At 50.3% G+C, this 20,220-nt stretch overlaps 1 protein-coding gene across 1 annotated transcript; it reads left to right on the top strand.

The window, feature by feature from the left end:
• The first annotated feature begins 1,168 nt into the window (after positions 1 to 1,168).
• On the top strand, positions 1,169 to 20,154 carry PRPF8 (pre-mRNA processing factor 8). Its single transcript, XM_058817997.1, has 43 exons — positions 1,169 to 1,216; positions 1,346 to 1,455; positions 1,532 to 1,700; positions 2,411 to 2,575; positions 2,668 to 2,886; positions 4,038 to 4,250; positions 4,372 to 4,497; positions 4,574 to 4,679; positions 5,169 to 5,359; positions 5,530 to 5,649; positions 5,726 to 5,915; positions 6,086 to 6,205; positions 6,508 to 6,642; positions 6,739 to 6,868; positions 7,180 to 7,376; positions 7,483 to 7,689; positions 7,779 to 7,942; positions 8,256 to 8,382; positions 8,508 to 8,700; positions 9,040 to 9,227; positions 9,438 to 9,676; positions 10,192 to 10,338; positions 11,000 to 11,210; positions 11,297 to 11,413; positions 11,497 to 11,744; positions 11,929 to 12,108; positions 12,347 to 12,482; positions 13,037 to 13,206; positions 13,492 to 13,621; positions 13,817 to 13,963; positions 14,147 to 14,307; positions 14,766 to 14,957; positions 15,545 to 15,782; positions 16,008 to 16,136; positions 16,686 to 16,799; positions 16,908 to 17,081; positions 17,317 to 17,510; positions 17,816 to 18,055; positions 18,142 to 18,283; positions 18,462 to 18,602; positions 18,836 to 18,975; positions 19,108 to 19,310; positions 19,857 to 20,154. Exons 2-43 carry the CDS (start codon positions 1,356 to 1,358, stop codon positions 20,009 to 20,011), a joined length of 7,008 nt encoding a protein of 2,335 aa, XP_058673980.1. The 5' UTR covers positions 1,169 to 1,216; positions 1,346 to 1,355; the 3' UTR covers positions 20,012 to 20,154.
• Positions 20,155 to 20,220: the final 66 nt, after the last annotated feature.

Raw genomic sequence — 20,220 nt, 5'->3', positions numbered from 1 at the left:
TTTGACCCACATATTCCAAATTTTCCAGGAGCTGCTGCAGTGATCCTTGCCCTTAGCACAGCTGAAAACGCTGCCTCTGCCCACAGCCGGGGTGTTTCTCGAGGCCTGGATTGTGTTCCCACATTCCTGCTGTCACATGGATGCCCTGTACCCCGGGCACGTGGGGCTGGGCGCCAGGGGAGCCTGGTTTGGGCTCCTCTTAATCCGCCGTGGTTTTCCCACAGGGCTAAGGTGGGATAAGCAGCGGCTTTGCAGGTCACCGAGGTCGGACGTGGGGATGCCCTGTGCTTGTCCATCCCCATGGGAAGTGCCACAGCCTAGAAAGGCTTTGGGAAGGACTCACCTCTCTGTTCCCACCATATAGGGGACCATGGATCTGGGAGGGACATCTCCATCAGGGAACCACCCCTGCTCCAACCCCATCCAATTTCCTTCCAGAACAAACCCCTGTTCTCATGGAAAGCCCTAAGGCAAGAGCCTGCCCTGAGACCTGACAACACATTAAACGCACCCACAGTGAGCTGCCCTCACATTTCACAGCTGCTGGGCAAACACTGGAGGGCCCTGTGCTCCTGGAGAGGGGCAGCAAGGGGGCAGTGAGGTGGATGGCTTCTTGCTGGGGGATCAGGGGCCACAGTGTGGCCATGGGGGCAGGGCTGGGGGTGAGGCATCACTGGGGCACAGCATCCCCTGCCTGCCTGGGCCACGGGGGCTGGCTGAGCGCACTGAGGGAATGTCCAGGCCCCGTGTTCCACCGGGGACATCATCGGGATTCTCCGGGATACCCAAAATGTCTCCCTGAGGGCTCCCCCCGCCCCTACCACCCCTCGGGAAGGGGGGAAGGCACAACCCGTCCCGTGGCGCCCCCTACAGCAGCGAACAGTGGGCTACGCCAGGCGCTGTCCAATCAGAAGCGGCGCCGCGCTGTCACCGCCGCCCCTCTCCGCCAATGGGAAGCAGCGAAGGGCGGGACCAGGGAAAGCGGGGCAGTTCACCAGAAGTGTGCGCCAGACACAACTTCCTCCCCTCTTCCGCCTTCAGTTCCGCCCCCACCTCTCCTCGCTCTGATAGGGTAAGCCAACTGTCTGTCAGACTTCCTGAAAGCTGATTGGACATCCCGCGCTGCCAGTCACGCCTACATCCGGGTCTCGCAGGCGCGGTAGCGACGGCGCGGCGCCGCCATTGTGGTGGGGGAGCGCGGGGGTCGCGGCTGCCGGTGAGGGCCAAGGGGGAGCGGCGGGCCCGGGGTGGGCCCGGGGCGGGCGAGAGTGACGGGGGAGCGGCCGGCGGCGGCCTCGCTGTGATTCTGTACCTCACCCTGAGCCCCTCTCCACTCTCTCCGCAGCAGCGTCGCCATGGCCGCCGTGTTCCCGTACCGCGGCGGCTGCGCCCCGGTGCCCAACCCGCTGGCGCCGCTGCCCGACTACATGTCCGAGGAGAAGCTGCAGGAGAAAGGTGGGTACGGCCCCGGCCCCCCAGATCCTCCTCCGGGGGGGACAAGGCGTGACCGGGCGGCTCTGTGTCCCCGCAGCCCGCAAGTGGCAGCAGCTGCAGGCCAAGCGCTATGCGGAGAAGAGGAAATTCGGCTTCGTGGACGCGCAGAAGGAGGACATGCCCCCCGAGCACGTCCGCAAAATCATCCGCGACCACGGCGACATGACCAATAGGAAGTTCCGGCACGACAAGCGCGTCTACCTGGGGTAAGGGGTCCCCGGTGTGTGACAGGGGGAGCTCGGGGGATCCGCCGCTGCTGCTTTGGTGGTTGTTAGGGGGAGAGATTCTTCTCCAAAAGTCTCTTCGTGCCCGTTGTAGCTCGCTTAGGATGCCCTGAGGTGTCAGTGCAGAGGAGGATCAGTGAAAGGAGTTGTTGCTTTGAATTTATGAGAAGAAATATTAGCCTGGATAGTGTATCATTGAAGGAGAAGCCCTTTCTCCAAAGGGCTTGCAGTGTCAGTGTTGCTGTGAGGTGTCAGTGCAAAAGAGCATCAGCAAAGGGAAATGTTCGTTTGAATTTATGAGAAAAAACTTTACCCTGCATAAAACAGTGTCTTAGAAGAAGTTGGGGAGAGTATGAAATGTTTTTTGAAAGATGAAAAAGCATCCTGAGTGCTTCTTTGCTGTTTGGGTGTAGAGAGCTGTCTAGTACACATCATGGCCTGCTGCAGTAACTTACCATTACCCATAAAAACTCCAGAAACTCACTTTAAAACTTCCATTTCTGTTAGCAACATTGCTGAAAGCCACATCTTTTGCTAGCCCAAAGGTAGAGCGGGAAATTCACGGATTTGGTTTTTGAACGGGTTAGATGTGCAGCTCTCAGGGAAAACTGGGAGCTTGTGGGGCTCATGGCAGCTGCTTGGCTGTCCCTGAGAGCCACTCCAGCGTGGTTTCCCTCGCTTTGTGGCTGCAGTGCTCTGAAGTACATGCCCCATGCTGTGCTGAAGCTGCTGGAGAACATGCCCATGCCCTGGGAGCAGATCCGAGACGTTCCTGTCCTGTACCACATCACCGGCGCCATCTCCTTCGTCAACGAGATCCCCTGGGTCATCGAGCCTGTCTACATTGCCCAGTGGGGGTAGGTGCCTTCTCCTTCACCCAGCTGGTCCAAACCTTTCTGCACCCACCATAAAGCCCCCCTGATTTGAACTTCCCCCTGGTTTCCTGCAGCTCCATGTGGATCATGATGAGGCGGGAGAAGAGGGACAGGCGTCACTTCAAGAGGATGAGATTCCCCCCGTTTGATGATGAAGAACCCCCTCTGGATTATGCTGATAACATCCTGGATGTGGAGCCCCTGGAGGCCATTCAGCTGGAGCTGGATCCAGAGGAGGATGCCCCTGTGCTGGACTGGTTCTATGACCACCAGCCTCTGAAGGACAACAGGAAGTACGTGGCACTGGGAGAGGGGGAAAACAAACAGTGCAGAGCAGTGTGTAACCTTTGTGTGATGTTGGTGGGGAGAGAAAAACCTTCCCTCAGGGGTGGGAGGGAAAACCTGAGTGTTGGGAAGGTGCAAGTTGCTCAGAGAAGCTGTGGCTGCCCCATCCCTGGAAGTGATCAAAGCCAGGTTGGATGGGGCTCTGAGCAGCCTGGCATAGTGGAAGGTGGAAGGCTTGGAACAAGATGAGCTTTAAGGTTCCTTCCAAGCCAAACCATTCTGGGATTCTATGGTTCAACATCCAGCAAGGCCCCTCTATCCAGGAGGCCTGTGACCCACTCACCTGCTAAAAATTATGTTTCTGGCTGTGGTGTTTGTGATGAGGATGAGGTGAGAGGTGGGCATTTGACTCCATGGTCTCAGAAGGCTAATATAATATAATATAATATAATATAATATAATATAATATAATATAAATATATTTATCATTTGTTAATAATATTATAATTTTCTATTAATTTATAATTTCTATATTATTTTATATTAATTATATTATATTATGCTATATTGAAACTATACTAACGAAAGAGAAAGGATACATCAGAAGGCTAGACAAGAATGAATATTAAAAACTCATGACTGACTCAGAGAGTCCAACACAGCTGGGTGGTGATTGATCATTAAGTTAAAACAATTCAATGGAACCAATCAAACATGCACCTGTTGGTAAGACAATGTCCAGACCATATTACAAAGCAGCAAACACAGGAGCAGCAGTCAGATAATTATTGTTTTCATTTCTTTCTGAGGTTTCTCAGCTTCCCAGGAGAAAATCCTGGGCAAAGAGGATTTTTCAGAAAATGCCATGGTGACACTGACCATGCTGTAAAGCTGACAGCCTGCATTGTCTAGCTGGAATTTGAAATTTGCTCAAGGTGCAGAGATGTTCTGTGTGAGTTGGGACACAGAGGAGGAGAGGAACTGGAGCAGCATTTTCTGGGCAGGAGGAGTCCAGAGTGATCTTTAACAGTGCTGCAGCCTTTTCTTAAGTCTAGAGACACCCATGTGTCACCTGTCCATGATGAGTGATGGGTGGCAGGAGGTGTTTGGTGACTCTGGTGCTGTGGCTGTGCTGAGTGTCCCTGCTCTGCTCTCCCAGGTATGTGAACGGCTCCACGTACCAGCGCTGGCAGTTCACCCTGCCCATGATGTCCACCCTGTACCGCCTGGCCAACCAGCTGCTCACTGACCTGGTGGATGACAACTACTTCTACCTGTTTGACCTGAAAGCATTCTTCACCTCCAAGGCACTGAACATGGCCATTCCTGGAGGTCCCAAGTTTGAGCCCCTCGTCAGGGACATCAATCTTCAGTAAGTGTTGGGTTTAGGAGAGTGATGAGTGGTTATCTGGGAAATGGGGATGTTTTCAGTCACAAATGTTTGTCTCTCTCACCCTGAATGCCTGCATAACAGTTTCTTGTCTCATTTTAAGGGATGAAGACTGGAATGAATTTAATGACATCAATAAGATCATCATCAGGCAGCCCATCAGGACAGAGTACAAAATCGCTTTCCCGTACCTGTACAACAACCTGCCACACCATGTCCACCTCACCTGGTAAGAGCAGCAGCCTCCAGAGCCAGGAGAGGGGGGAAAGGCTGTCAAAGGCTCTAATGCTTATTTTTTGTTGCAGGTATCATACTCCAAACGTTGTTTTCATTAAAACAGAAGATCCTGACCTCCCAGCTTTTTACTTTGATCCTCTGATAAACCCCATTTCACACAGACATTCTGTCAAGGTGAGTCACTGGGTTAACTGTGATAAACCCTAGGTGTGGAAGTAGGGGGCTTTAGCATCTTGCTTCTGATAGCAGCACACAAACATAAATATTTCAGAAGAAAGCACCAGCCCTTTAACAAAAAAAAAAAAAAAAAGCCACAGTTGTCATTTTAGTTTTCTTCTGGAGTTGCACAAAGTTGTCTCCTTTGGTTTCTGCAGGATAAAGCCAAATGTGTAATTAATGATTTTAGAGTCTTCTGACAGATAATTTGTCTTTTTGGTTGCTCTTGGTGTATTCAGGAGCTGGTATCTCCCTGAAGTTATCCCATAACACCTAACTCAGGGTCTGGTAGCCACAGTTTGCCTTGTTGGGTGCTTTTTGCTTCTCTCATGCTCAGTGCAGCCACACTTTTTCCATGAGAGCAAAGAGATGGATTTTTAACTTGCTCAACTCAGAAACTGAGCTGAAACAACCAGCAATCACCTTGTGTGATGCTGTGTATTTCAGAGCCAGGAACCACTGCCTGATGACGATGAAGAGTTTGAGTTGCCAGAGTTTGTGGAGCCTTTCCTGAAGGATACCCCTCTCTACACTGATAATACAGCCAATGGCATTGCCTTGCTGTGGGCACCACGACCCTTCAACCTGAGGTCTGGCAGGACCCGCAGAGCTCTTGACATCCCACTGGTCAAGAACTGGTGAGTTCTGTCCTGGGGGAAGGGCTGATGCAGTGATCGTGACATTATTACCTGAAAATTAAATAAAGACATTATGCTGGCTGGTTTCTAGAGATTTTAGGAGAGTTTCTGGAGACTTTTGTCTAAGGAATGTGAGTTAGCTGAAGCTTTGGGGTGTGATTTATCCGCAGGTACCGTGAGCACTGCCCAGCAGGACAGCCAGTCAAGGTGAGAGTGTCCTACCAGAAGCTCCTGAAGTACTATGTCCTGAATGCACTCAAACACAGACCTCCCAAGGCCCAGAAGAAGAGGTGAGTGGGCTCTGTTCAGTGGGGACCTGCTGATCTCTGTAGGGATTGAGCTGATGGTGGTCTCTGCTCTCTCCAGGTACCTGTTCCGCTCCTTCAAGGCCACCAAGTTTTTCCAATCCACCAAGCTGGACTGGGTGGAGGTTGGCCTGCAGGTGTGTCGCCAGGGCTACAACATGCTGAACCTGCTGATCCACAGAAAGAACCTGAATTACCTTCACTTGGATTACAACTTCAACCTGAAGCCTGTGAAGACCCTCACCACAAAGGTACCAGTCTGTGTGCTGTTGTACACAAGAGCAGAGTTTATGTGAAGGTTGTTGTGTAGTGAGGAAAGAGAGGTCACAGTGCCTCAGCTGCTCAGTTGTGGACCAGATTTGAGTTGTTTCACTCTTCTGTGACATTTTTACATAAATTCTGAATATTTTGTCTTTTCCAGGAAAGAAAGAAATCCCGTTTTGGGAACGCTTTCCATCTGTGTCGGGAGGTGCTGCGGCTGACTAAGCTGGTGGTGGACAGCCACGTCCAGTACAGACTGGGGAATGTGGATGCATTTCAGGTAAGCTTTTTGGCTTTTTGGTTTTAAATGTGGTGAGAAGAAGGTGAGAGGAGAATTGGAATATTTTATATGGGATGCACAAAGTGGCTGAATATTGCAGTGTTATGGTGAAGAGAGGAAACATTGAAAATATGCAGTACTGTTTGAAATTCTGCTTTTATATTAGTTTATAAGAATTGATCATTGTCTGAGCCAGCATTAGGAACTTCGTATGGCCTGATACAATCTGTCCAATAAACCTGGCTGCTGGAGGGGGTGTCTGAGGTGTTGGTTGTTGCCCCTGACTGTGTTCCTTATCTCAGCTGGCAGATGGCCTGCAGTACATCTTTGCCCACGTGGGTCAGCTCACAGGGATGTACCGGTACAAATACAAACTGATGAGGCAGATTCGAATGTGCAAGGACCTGAAACATCTCATCTACTACAGGTTTAACACTGTGAGTTCCACCTTTCCACATGATACTGACCCCATTTAAACTGAGGAATTCTGGAATGTCAATAAATGACCTGCTCTTGTGTCTCTGTTCTTCCAGGGGCCTGTGGGCAAAGGTCCTGGCTGTGGTTTCTGGGCTCCAGGCTGGAGAGTGTGGCTTTTCTTCATGAGGGGCATCACCCCACTGCTGGAACGCTGGCTGGGGAATCTGCTGGCCAGGCAGTTTGAAGGTCAGCACCCTGTAAATGCTGCACGTGGGAGGAGTGTGTGGTAAAGATTAATACTGTTTGCTTGCCAGCCAGTTCCCTGTTCATACTGGTGGTTTTTATCCATGCTCCACTGACCAACTTAGAGCTCTTTCAAGATCTGTGCCCCCAGAACAGATTCTAAGTGGAAGTGGGATTTCCTGCTCCATAGCCCCTTAATCATTTACTCCAGACTCCTGGCAGTGTAATTTCTCCAGACATCCTGCACCTCCTCAGGAATGAGGAGAATCACTGCCTGGTGGTGTCAGAATTCTGAAGGATTTTGCTTTTTCCAGGCCGTCACTCCAAGGGTGTGGCAAAGACTGTCACGAAGCAGCGCGTGGAGTCTCACTTTGACCTGGAGCTCAGGGCAGCTGTGATGCACGACATCCTGGACATGATGCCAGAAGGGATCAAGCAGAACAAAGCCAGAACCATCCTGCAGCACCTGAGTGAGGCTTGGCGCTGCTGGAAGGCCAACATTCCCTGGAAGGTAAAGCTCTCACCTGGCCTTTGGGTTCAGTTCTAACATCACCCAAGTGGAACTGCTCTTGGAAGGCTCCCACTCCTGCTTCACTCAAATTCCTGTCCCTCCCCAGGTGCCAGGGCTGCCAACTCCTATTGAGAACATGATCCTGAGGTATGTGAAGGCCAAAGCTGACTGGTGGACAAACACAGCTCACTACAACCGGGAGCGGATCCGCCGGGGCGCCACCGTTGACAAAACCGTCTGTAAGAAGAACCTGGGCAGGCTGACCAGACTCTACCTGAAAGCTGAGCAGGAACGGCAGCATAATTACCTGAAGGTACTTCTGTCCTCCCTGAAATTGCCCAAATTAATGCTGTTCTCATAGGGAAGCTTTCACTGATGAATTCTGGTGGTGTGGTTCTGCAGGATGGGCCTTACATCACTGCAGAAGAGGCCGTTGCTGTGTACACAACCACAGTGCACTGGCTGGAGAGCAGGAGGTTCTCCCCCATTCCTTTCCCACCCCTGTCCTACAAGCATGACACCAAGTTGCTGATCTTAGCCCTGGAGAGGCTGAAGGAAGCTTACAGGTAAGCAGTGGGAAATTTTCTTGATCTTTAGGGGCACTGGGAAAAATTTCTGTTTTGTTATCCATTATTCCTGTGATGAAGTATGGTATAAAATTTCCCCTGGTGGACTGGTAAAGCTGTTGGTCTTGGTACTGCCAATTTATCTGGGAGTTCCTATTGACTCTGTCACTTGGGCAAAACCACTGCTATGTTTGCAAGTTTGGGGATGTGGATTGTGAGGATTTACAGTTTGAACATTATCATTCATCAGTTTAATGCTGTGGCCCTTAGGCTGTTTGTGTGCAGGTGCTGAGCTGTTCTCCCTTGTTTTCAGTGTGAAATCACGCCTGAATCAGTCACAGAGAGAGGAGCTGGGCTTGATTGAGCAGGCTTATGATAATCCCCACGAAGCTCTGTCCAGAATCAAGCGTCATCTGCTGACTCAGAGAGCCTTCAAGGAGGTGAGTAAAAGCCTGGTGAAAGCCCAGCCAGGTTATGCTGCATTCAGAAGCTGAATTGCACAAAAACTTTGTATTTTCTCTCAACTACCAGCCTCAGTTTTTCCCCCTCTTTTTTTTTTTTTTAGGTGGGAATTGAGTTCATGGATCTCTACAGCCACTTGGTCCCTGTTTATGATGTTGAGCCCCTGGAGAAGATCACAGATGCTTATCTGGATCAGTACTTGTGGTATGAGGCTGATAAGCGAAGGCTCTTCCCTCCTTGGATCAAACCTGCTGACACTGAGCCACCCCCACTGCTGGTGTACAAGTGGTGCCAAGGTCAGTGGGCTCTTGGATTCCATGCAAAAATGATTTTTCCTGTGGTTCCTTTGTGTCCTATGAGTCTCCTTAGAAGCTGAATTTTGGTTTTGTAATTTGCAGTCAATAATTACAATCAGAGATGTATTTTGTAGGTTAATACATGTGTGTATACTGGAGGAGGACAACTTGCACAGCAGCATTTATGGTTGATTACATAGTTTTCCTCCCACTTTTGGATAGACTGGAAGATCCAGAGTCTAAAAAATCAGGCATTGCAGGATTTATGTTGAGTTCCTGTATCCAGTGGCTGCTTCTGTGCTCTGATGTGTCAGATAACCCAAGATTTTGTTCCCTCAGGCATCAATAACCTGCAGGATGTTTGGGAAACGAGTGAAGGGGAGTGCAACGTGATGCTGGAGTCTCGCTTTGAGAAGATGTATGAGAAGATTGACCTGACCTTGCTCAACAGGCTGCTGCGTCTCATCGTTGATCACAACATTGCTGACTACATGACAGCCAAGAACAACGTGGTGATCAACTACAAGGTGATGGTTCTTGTCAGGAAAGGGGGTTTTGTGCTAAAAGGGACCCATGAGGGAGGAAGGTTTGGAAAAGAAGGAGCACAAGACTTGCCAAGGAAAGGTGATGAGGGAGTAAAGAAAACCTTCAGGGTCGTGCTGAGGAACGGCTGCTCAGGAGAAAGGGTTCTGATGTGTTGGGATGTGTTTTCTCACAACTCCCCTTCATCTCCTCAGGACATGAATCACACAAACTCCTATGGGATTATCCGTGGGCTGCAGTTTGCTTCCTTCATTGTCCAGTACTATGGGCTCGTGATGGACCTGCTGGTGCTGGGCCTGCACAGGGCCAGTGAGATGGCAGGGCCTCCCCAGATGCCAAATGACTTCCTCAGCTTCCAGGACATTGCCACAGAGGTGGCCCATCCCATTCGCCTCTTCTGCAGATACATTGACAGGATTCACATCTTCTTCAGGTGAGATCTCTGGGCCCTGCTTTCCTCAGGTCAGCACAAAGGCAAGGAGGGTTTAATATGTTCCTGCTGCTGGCTTTTGTTTCTTTTGCTTTGAAGGTCAGGAATATTTTAATTTACAGATTTCTGTGGATAACTGGATGTCCACATGCCTCCTCTTGCTTTCTCAGTTTGCTTTTCTGCAGTTTCACTGGACTGATAGAAATACAACAATGTCAAGAAACACAAATGAATAGAAATAGAAATATGCCAGTTGTTAGAGATTTGGTAAATTAGAGACTGGTAAAATAAACCTTTTCTATCTCTTCATGGGAAGGTAACCCAAACCCTGAGTTGCTCTGTTGCTAATGAAATTTGCTAATGAAATTTCCCCCTTCCTTGGGAGGACACAAAAATGGGATAGTTAGCTTCACACAGTCTGACAAACAGCTTTTCCTCATTTAATCCTTATCTTTCTGACCAGGCTGGTGTTGCTAAGTCAACCATGTAATTCCAGATCCTTTTTTGTGCATTTCCAGGTTTACAGCTGATGAGGCAAGGGACCTGATCCAGAGGTACCTGACAGAGCACCCTGACCCCAACAACGAGAACATCGTGGGCTACAACAACAAGAAGTGCTGGCCCCGGGACGCTCGCATGCGCCTCATGAAGCACGACGTGAACCTGTGAGTGCTGCAGCTGGGGAAAAGTGCTGGGGAAAAGGGGAAAATTAGTGATAAATAACTGCTGGAGACTGGGGAAGAAGTGCTGGGAAAATCAGTGATAAATAACTGTTGGAGACTGGGGAAGAAGTGCTAGGAAAAAGGGGAAAATCAGTGATAAATAATGCTGGGAAAAAGGGGAAAAAACTGTTGGAGACTAGGGAAGACGTAGGAAAAAGGGGAAAATCGGTGGTAAATAACTGTTAGACTGGGGAAGAAGTGCTGGGGAAAAAGGAGAAAATCAGTGATAAATGACTGTTGGAGATTGGGGAAGAAGTGCTAGGAAAATCAGTGATAAACAACTGTTGGAGACTGGGGAAAAAGTGGTAGGAAAAAGGGGGAAATCAGTGATAACTGTTGGGAAGAAGTGCTAGGAAAATCAGTGATAGATAACTGTTGGAGACTGGGGAAGAAGTGCTAGGAAAAAGGGGAAAATCAGTGATAAATAATGCTGGGAAAAGGGGGAAAATCGGGGATAAATAACTGTTGGAGACTGATAGATGCACAGGATGAGATGTGAGAAGTGAGGGGTCTGCACTGAAAAATTCGGGAGGCTCTGAGACTTTGCCCAGTTGTTATTTGGGTATAAATTGTGATGTGTCCCTGTGCCCATGGTGTTGTGCAGTGGCCGTGCTGTGTTCTGGGACATCAAGAACCGTCTGCCCCGCTCGGTGACCACGGTGCAGTGGGAGAACAGCTTTGTGTCCGTGTACAGCAAGGACAACCCCAACCTGCTGTTCAACATGTGCGGCTTCGAGTGCCGCATCCTGCCCAAGTGCCGCACCAGCTACGAGGAGTTCACCCACAAGGATGGGGTCTGGAACCTGCAGAACGAGGTGGGCTGGGAGGGCAATCCCTGGGTGGGGTTTCCATGGGTTGGAGAGGGGTCCCAGGAGGGGATTGATGGCTCTGTGCTCTCCAGGTGACCAAGGAGCGCACGGCTCAGTGCTTCCTGCGTGTGGATGATGAGTCCATGCAGAGGTTTCACAACAGAGTGAGGCAGATCCTCATGGCCTCTGGCTCCACAACCTTCACTAAGGTAAGGGAGGAGGGAGATCTATGATAGCTTTCTACAGATTCTTGGAAATGATCCAGGAGCTGATCCTTTCCTTTCCTTTCTAGATTGTCAATAAATGGAACACAGCTCTGATTGGCTTGATGACTTATTTCCGGGAAGCTGTTGTAAATACCCAGGAGTTGCTTGATCTGCTGGTGAAGTGTGAGAATAAAATCCAGACTCGGATCAAGATTGGCCTGAACTCCAAAATGCCCAGCCGTTTTCCTCCTGTGGTGTTCTACACCCCTAAGGAGCTGGGAGGGCTGGGCATGCTCTCCATGGGCCACGTTCTCATCCCTCAGTCTGACCTGAGGTGAGTTGTGCTGTTCTAACTCCTGCATGACTTGAGTGTTCTCTCAGATGCTCTTTCCACTAAAAATATTCCAAGAGTGCTGAACCATGCCATGGTACAGAGCTGTGTTGCCTTTACAGTAGCTCATGGCAGTGATGAGGGAAGTCCCAGTTCCTCCTACCTCATTCTTGTCTCTTTGCTCCAGGTGGTCCAAGCAGACAGATGTTGGCATCACTCACTTCCGCTCAGGAATGAGTCATGAGGAGGATCAGCTCATCCCCAACCTGTACCGCTACATCCAGCCATGGGAGAGTGAATTCATTGACTCTCAGAGGGTGTGGGCAGAGTATGCCCTGAAACGGCAGGAGGCCATAGCCCAGAACAGGTGTGTGTCCACGTGAGGGAGGCAGGCAGCAGTGGGAAGTTTTGTGCTGTCTGGGGGTTTTGGAGACCTTGCTGGCCCTGTGGTACCTGCAATGCTGCTCTCTTACCTCTGGCATTTTAGTATCCCCTGCCAGAGCCCTGAGCTCTGTGTCATTTCTGTGATCTCATCAGCTGAACTACTCATTAGTGCATTGCTGTAAATTGAGAGGTGACAAAGTGTGGGGATTTTGTTCCTTCAGGCGTCTGACCCTGGAGGATCTGGAGGACTCATGGGACAGGGGAATTCCTCGGATTAACACCCTTTTCCAGAAGGACAGGCACACTCTGGCTTATGATAAAGGATGGAGAGTCAGGACTGACTTCAAACAGTATCAGGTACTGACAGGGAATTTCTCTTCACCTGTCCAAACAAAGTCCTTGTACCTTGCATTATTGCAGGTGCACTTCTGTCTCTCTGCTGCAGAAAGAATTTACAGCCTTGTGTTGGGACTGGTAGAGGCTATTTGGAGCCAAGTGCTCCAGAATTTGTAGCTTATCCCCTTTGGAATCATTTAGATAGATTGCAGTGTATTGGAGGAAACCACAATAAACACAACAACATATTACAGAATCAGTTCTGGAGAGAGAAGAATAATTATCCCAAAATAAACGTTCCAAAATATTAAGTTTTCGTAACAGTGGAATAATTTGTTATTTAAAGCCTTTAATGACAGCTCTGTAGAAGGCCAGTCCCTGAAAGATAAAAATATCACCTGGGGTTCCACCCAGAGTGAATTGCAGAGTAGCACTGACAGAACTCGTGTTGCAGATGAGCTGTGTCCTCCAGCACTGAGGGCATGAAGCTTTTTACCTGCTCCCTGACCATCACCATGGTGTTGGCTTCTGCAGGTAGTGCAGCCAGGTGAGTGATCTGCTCTCTGTTTCTGCAGGTGCTGAAGCAGAACCCGTTCTGGTGGACACACCAGCGCCACGATGGCAAACTCTGGAACCTGAACAATTACCGCACGGACATGATCCAGGCTCTGGGCGGGGTGGAAGGCATCCTGGAGCACACACTCTTCAAGGGCACCTACTTCCCCACGTGGGAGGGTCTCTTCTGGTAAGAGGAGCTTTGCTGTGGGCTCTGGGCTCAGGCTGTGCTGGTTCTCTTGAGTTTCTGCTGGTTTTCAGTGGTCACTTCAGAACCTTCTGTAGTTCAGTTGTGAGGGACCTGGAAGGGGGCTACAGCTGAACTTCTTGCAAATCCATGGAAATTTCTTGGCATGAAACAAAACTCCCAGCTCATGGCTGATCCCTGTGTCTGTTACAAGTGACACATGGCAGCAGAGATGGGGGACATCTCATTCAGTTGAATCTAATGCAGTTGATGATCTGTCCTTTATAGGGAGAAGGCCAGTGGCTTTGAGGAGTCCATGAAGTGGAAGAAGCTGACAAATGCCCAGAGATCGGGTTTGAACCAAATTCCAAACAGAAGATTCACTCTCTGGTGGTCTCCTACCATCAACAGAGCCAATGTAAGTACCTGGTGTTTGTCCCTCTAGGAGCAGACAGTTCTTTTCCACTGAAATTAGAGCAGTTAATTGATCCAATTAATTATCAGAACGTCTCTTAGAGAGGTACTAAACCTCCTTAACAGGTTTAAGTGCTCCATTTTTAAAATTTCCTCAGTTGTGCTGTTGTGTGTTCTCACAGCTGCTTTTCCCTTGCAGGTGTATGTGGGGTTCCAGGTGCAGCTGGATTTGACAGGGATTTTCATGCATGGCAAAATCCCCACACTGAAGATTTCCCTCATCCAGATTTTCCGAGCTCACTTGTGGCAGAAGATCCATGAGAGCATTGTCATGGATTTGTGTCAGGTGAGCAGTGTTACCTTGGTTTGTTTCTGTGCCCTTCTGGAGCAGGACCAGTCTTCCCCCAGGAATTTGGCAGAGAAAGGGAAGAAGTGGAAAATGAGATTTTCCTGACTGCCTTGGTGTTGAGGATAGATTCCTTATCTGGGTTGCTTGAACACATCTCATCTTTAATTGCCTTTTTCCCAGGTGTTTGATCAAGAGCTGGATGCTCTGGAGATTGAGACAGTGCAGAAGGAGACAATCCATCCCAGGAAGTCCTACAAGATGAACTCCTCATGTGCAGATATCCTTCTCTTTGCTTCCTACAAGTGGAATGTGTCACGTCCATCCTTGCTGGCAGATTCCAAGTGAGTTTTTTCCCTCTCCTCAGTCTCCCTGCAGTGCAGAGCTGCTGTCATCCAGAGCCTCTGTGTCTCTTGGGCATTTGGGGACACTGGAGGTTGTGCCCAGCAGTGCACAGGGCTTGTTTGGGTAGGTGGTTGCAGCACCTCCTGGCACCGCCTTTGCTCCCATCCTCTCCTCTGGGTGAACTTTCCCCTGAGCTGTTGAAGGTTCCTCTGCAAACCCCACAAAGCTGAGCTGGCCCAGGGCCAGAATCTGGAGTGAATCCTCACCAGACAATCCCTGGACTCACTGCTGCTTTGTTTAAACCTTTCACCAGCCTCTGCATTCGCTGCTGTGTGGGAGAACAGCAGGGTCCCTTTCCAGGGTGGATATGAGCTGGCTGCAGTGTCCATGCTAGATGACAATTACTGCAGGAGAATTCTGTGCCAGATGAGCTTGTTGTGGGCTGTTTTCTCCTCAGGGATGTGATGGACAGCACCACCACCCAGAAGTACTGGATTGACATCCAGCTGCGCTGGGGCGACTACGACTCGCACGACATCGAGCGCTACGCCAGGGCCAAGTTCCTGGACTACACCACAGACAACATGAGCATCTACCCCTCTCCCACTGGGGTGCTCATTGCCATTGATCTGGCCTACAACTTGCACAGGTCAGAGCTGCACCTTCTTCTGTGGTTTCATTTCTAGAGTTGGGATTGGTGGTTTGTGGGAATTGTCTCAGTGCATCTCCAGACTGGGTTGTATTCCAGGCAGGAGGAGGAGAGGAAGAGGCTGGAGATGGGTAGTGAGTGGCATAAGGCATCTCAGGTTTCCCAGTTTTTCTCAGTAGTAGTGGTTCAGTTCCCTCAGTTCATTAATAATTTGTTTCTTAGGATATTTCTGTCAGACTGTTGTTGGAGCTGAAGGACAGGCCTTGTTTCAAAGCCCTACAAGTGGGGACAGCTATTTCTCACTGGAAACAAGGGGCAGAGTCACAAATCTGTTCTCCAGTGTGTTTGTTGGAGATGGTGCAGCTTTTCTGGGACTGCAGCATGTGTGTGCTTTGGCTCCCACTGAGGGGATGTAGGTAAAAGCCATAGGTGCCCACCTCCCAGGGCATTATAGAAGTCACACTGCAGCACAAAGTTGTATTTTCAGCAGGTAGAAAGGGGTCTAGCTGCTGCATGGAAAGACTTGAGTGGGGCTGTCACCTCTTCAGGTCTAATGGTAACAAACTTCTGTTTGTTTCCTCCTTCAGTGCTTATGGGAACTGGTTCCCTGGGAGCAAACCCCTGATCCAGCAGGCCATGGCCAAAATCATGAAAGCAAACCCTGCCCTGTATGTGCTGAGGGAGCGGATCCGCAAAGGGCTGCAGCTCTACTCCTCAGAGCCCACTGAGCCCTACCTGTCCTCCCAGAACTATGGGGAGCTCTTCTCCAACCAGATCATCTGGTTTGTGGATGACACCAATGTGTACAGAGTCACCATCCACAAGGTGAGGCCTGAGGGATGCTCAGGGAAAGGACTGAATGGGGTGGAGGTTTCCATGCTTGATGGAAATCTGGGAGGCAACACATGGAGCCAGATTTTTGCAGAGTGCACAGGGCAGCTCTTACATTTCCCTCACAGCTCAAAGCACACAGAGAGTTGGCTCTTGTGTAAAGGTGTGGGTGGGCTCAGTTTATCTCCCTGCACTTCTCACTCTCACTTTTTCCCTCAGACTTTTGAAGGGAATTTGACCACAAAACCCATCAACGGAGCCATTTTCATCTTCAATCCCAGAACTGGGCAGCTCTTCCTGAAGATCATCCACACCTCTGTGTGGGCAGGACAGAAACGTCTGGGACAGGTAGGGCTTGGATGTGAGCTGGGGGTGGGCTCAGACTGCTTGGGGAACTCCCTTGAGCAGAAAACATCACAAAGATCTTCATCTTCCTGCCTCTTAATGGGTTTGGAGCTCCAAAGTCCAAGTGGTAAGGCAGGCAGGAGCATGGGGTATAAAAGTGGAGGAACACAGGCATTGCTGCTGGAAGGATTTTGAGATTCTGAGGTGTAGAGACCCCACATCATCAAGCAGAGCTTGAGGAACAGTGCTCTGCTCCGTGTTACACTTGGCTGTACATCCAGTGCAGTGAGACAGCTCAGGTGGCAAATCCAGGGAGGTGGAGTAGCCAGCTGGTTTTTTCTGAGCCACTCAGGAGTAACTGAGCTCCAGGAATGGGAACTGCCCTCTGTGATCAGTAAGGAGGAAATGCTGGGCCTTGTCACTGATCTGGAACAAGCCATAAATTCCAGTTGTATTTTTAGAATTTGGTTTGCGTCCCTTTGGTTCCCAGAGACATGGAGAGGCTGCTGGAGAGCAGGGGGATATTTCTCTAACCCTGCTGTCTTTCTGCAGCTGGCCAAGTGGAAGACTGCTGAGGAAGTGGCTGCCTTGATCCGATCCCTGCCCGTGGAGGAGCAGCCAAAGCAGATCATAGTGACACGGAAGGGCATGCTGGACCCACTTGAGGTAAGGCTGCAGCTCCCTGAGGATGTGTAAAATCTGTGGGAGATAACAGGACACTTCTGTGTCATGTTCTGCAGTAGCTGTGAGCTAATTCCTCCTGATAAACTCCAGGTGCACTTGCTGGATTTCCCCAATATTGTGATCAAAGGCTCGGAGTTGCAGCTGCCCTTCCAGGCCTGTCTGAAAGTGGAGAAGTTTGGTGATCTCATCCTGAAGGCCACTGAACCCCAGATGGTTCTCTTCAATCTCTATGATGACTGGCTGAAAACCATCTCTTCCTACACAGTAAGCACACATGTGTCTCCTGCATTTTGCTTTGCTGCTGATAAATGAGGCAGGAACCAAGGGCTCAGATATCCCTGATGATTTGTTTGGGAGCACTTGGCTCTGAATCTGCCTGGATTTTCCTTTACATGGATTTCCCTGGCAATTCCCATATGCTCAAACAGAGGAATGCTGTTCTAGGGCCTTGTACATTTAATTTTCTTCTTCCTAACTCCATCTTCTTTCCATCTCCCAGGCATTCTCCCGTCTGATCCTGATTCTCCGGGCGCTGCACGTGAACAACGATCGAGCCAAAGTTATCCTGAAGCCAGACAAGACAACCATCACTGAGCCTCACCACATCTGGCCAACCCTGACAGATGAGGAGTGGATCAAGGTGGAGGTGCAGCTGAAGGATCTCATCCTTGCTGACTATGGCAAGAAGAACAAGTAAGCCATAATCCTGGCAGCCTTTCCTTCTGCCATAAAGGCTGTGGGCAGGGGTCTTTGTCAGTGCACTCTCAGCTTTGTCGGGGATCTGGTTAATTTTAATAACTTTCTGGTAATGCAGATAAAAATGTCTGCACCAAATCACTGATCTAAACATTATGTGATCATGGCCCCTCTTTTGTTCAAAAAGTTTGGTTTAATTTTTTTATAGTGCCCAGAGTGGGTGTTCTGAGCTTGTGCCTGCAGGTGAGAAGGCTCCAGAATGTGTTTTGAAATGCCTGACTTGGGTGAATTTTCTCTCCCAGCGTGAACGTTGCATCCCTGACCCAGTCAGAGATCCGAGACATCATCCTGGGCATGGAGATCTCTGCCCCATCTCAGCAGAGACAGCAGATTGCAGAAATTGAGAAGCAAACCAAGGAGCAGTCGCAGCTGACGGCCACGCAGACCCGCACGGTGAACAAACACGGGGATGAAATCATCACCTCCACCACCAGCAACTACGAAACCCAAACCTTCTCCTCCAAGACTGAGTGGAGGGTCAGGTAGGAAGGCAGGCAGGGGTGCTGGGAAGGGTTGGAATGCTCAGGGAGGTTCTGTGCCCCCTCTGATCACTGTCTCCTCCTCACAGAGCAATCTCTGCTGCCAACCTCCACCTGCGGACAAACCACATCTATGTCTCATCAGATGACATCAAGGAGACAGGTTACACCTACATTCTTCCCAAAAATGTGTTGAAGAAGTTCATCTGCATCTCAGACCTGAGGGCCCAGGTGAGTGTGCAGGGAGTTTGTTACAGCTGTGCCCCACTCAAGCACACCAGGGGAGAAAGGGCTGGGAACCTGCTGTGCTTTGTCCACGTGGATCCCTCTGATGCTCTCCTCAGGAATTAAGGAGTTCCCACTCACAGATATCTCTTCTGGCTTTCTAAGGCAGGTGTGTGTGTTTCAGATTGCAGGTTACCTGTATGGAGTGAGCCCTCCAGACAACCCCCAGGTGAAGGAGATCCGGTGCATTGTGATGGTGCCCCAGTGGGGGACACACCAGACCGTGCACCTCCCAGGGCAGCTGCCACAGCACGAGTATCTCAAGGTGGGTAGAGGTTCAGCTTCCGGGGTGGGTGGAAGGTCATTAAAAAGGACCTGAAGTGGTGGAACAGCTTTCCTTGGTCTTTTGTAGTTGTAGGACTGAAAGGGCTCAGTCTGACGCCAAACTTGATTAAGATCAAGTGAGAGGGAAGCCTGTGATCTGTGTCCTTTTTGCCAGGCTTCAAGTGGTCTCATTTTAAATGGTTTTGAATTTTCTCTAAACCACTCTTTTTACAGGAAATGGAACCTCTGGGGTGGATTCACACCCAACCAAACGAGTCCCCTCAGCTCTCACCACAGGATGTCACCACCCACGCCAAGGTCATGGCTGACAACCCCTCCTGGGATGGGGAGAAGACCATCATCATCACCTGCAGGTGAGGGGCAGGGAGGCTTCTGGTGCAGAGCTGGAGAACTCAAAATCGGCACAAAGGGAGTGTTGGCTCATTCCTGCTACCCCTCCTCTGCCCCAGGTGAGTCTGACTTGCCTCGTTTCTTCTCCTTTTCAGTTTCACCCCTGGCTCCTGCACGCTCACAGCCTACAAGCTGACCCCGAGCGGGTACGAGTGGGGCCGGCAGAACACGGACAAGGGCAACAACCCCAAGGGGTACCTGCCCTCCCACTACGAGAGGGTGCAGATGCTGCTGTCTGACCGCTTCCTCGGCTTCTTCATGGTCCCAGCACAGGGCTCCTGGAACTACAACTTCATGGGTGAGCTGGCCTGGGGAGGGGAGGGAAAGGAGGCAGTGTGAGGACCTTGGGGAGGGAGGAATAGCTCCTTATCCCCTCCAAGGCTTTTTCAGAGTGGCTGGCAAGGATACCAGCACTGTGCCCTGAACTTTACACAGTACCAGTTCAATTGGGTTTTTTTTGGTGGCTTGAGAGGAAAAATAGATCCCATGTCTGTCAGGATTGTAGTGCATGGTCTATCGCTACTGAATAATTAATCCCTGTCAGGCAGGAGAGATAATGGAAAATGCAAAAGAGAAGCTGTTCCCAGTAGGGAGGTGCTGGTATCATGAACACCACGGGCAGCTGGAGAAAGGGTCAGGAAATGAGAGTGACAGAACACTCGACTAGCACAAAAGGATTATAAATCTCTTGAGGGGAGGAACCCAAAGAGGGATGATTTTTGTGGGTTTAGAACTTTCTCCTGGCAGGGAAATAGTCATAGAAGGGTGGAGGGCTGTGTTAGGCTCCTGAAGGGTGGAGGAGGCAGAAGGGGTGCTCATGTGGGTGACACTCCCTCTTCTCCAGGTGTCCGCCACGACCCCAACATGAAGTACGAGCTGCAGCTCGCCAACCCCAAGGAGTTTTACCACGAGGTCCATCGCCCCTCTCACTTCCTCAACTTCGCGCTGCTGCAGGAGGGGGAGGTTTACTCTGCCGACCGCGAGGATCTCTACGCCTGATCCTGCCCGCGCCCCTTTAGTACTGTTGATATTCAACAGCGTGTTCGTGTTCCCCCCCCTTCCCCTCCACTGTGCCCCGCTCGCCCCCCTCACCCCTCGCGTTGTTGTTTTTCCCCACTTTTCCTCTCAATAAATTTTGTACGAACGGGAGCATTGCTGAGGGAGCGCGGAGATCCCGCCTCGGGGGCGGCCCCGGACGGGGCGGGCCG

This window comes from Ammospiza caudacuta, chromosome 20 (genome assembly GCF_027887145.1).
Source record: "Ammospiza caudacuta isolate bAmmCau1 chromosome 20, bAmmCau1.pri, whole genome shotgun sequence".
NCBI lineage: Eukaryota > Metazoa > Chordata > Aves > Passeriformes > Passerellidae > Ammospiza > Ammospiza caudacuta.
The sequence above is the reverse complement of the archived record's forward strand: the minus strand, read 5'-3'. Positions and strand labels throughout refer to the sequence as shown.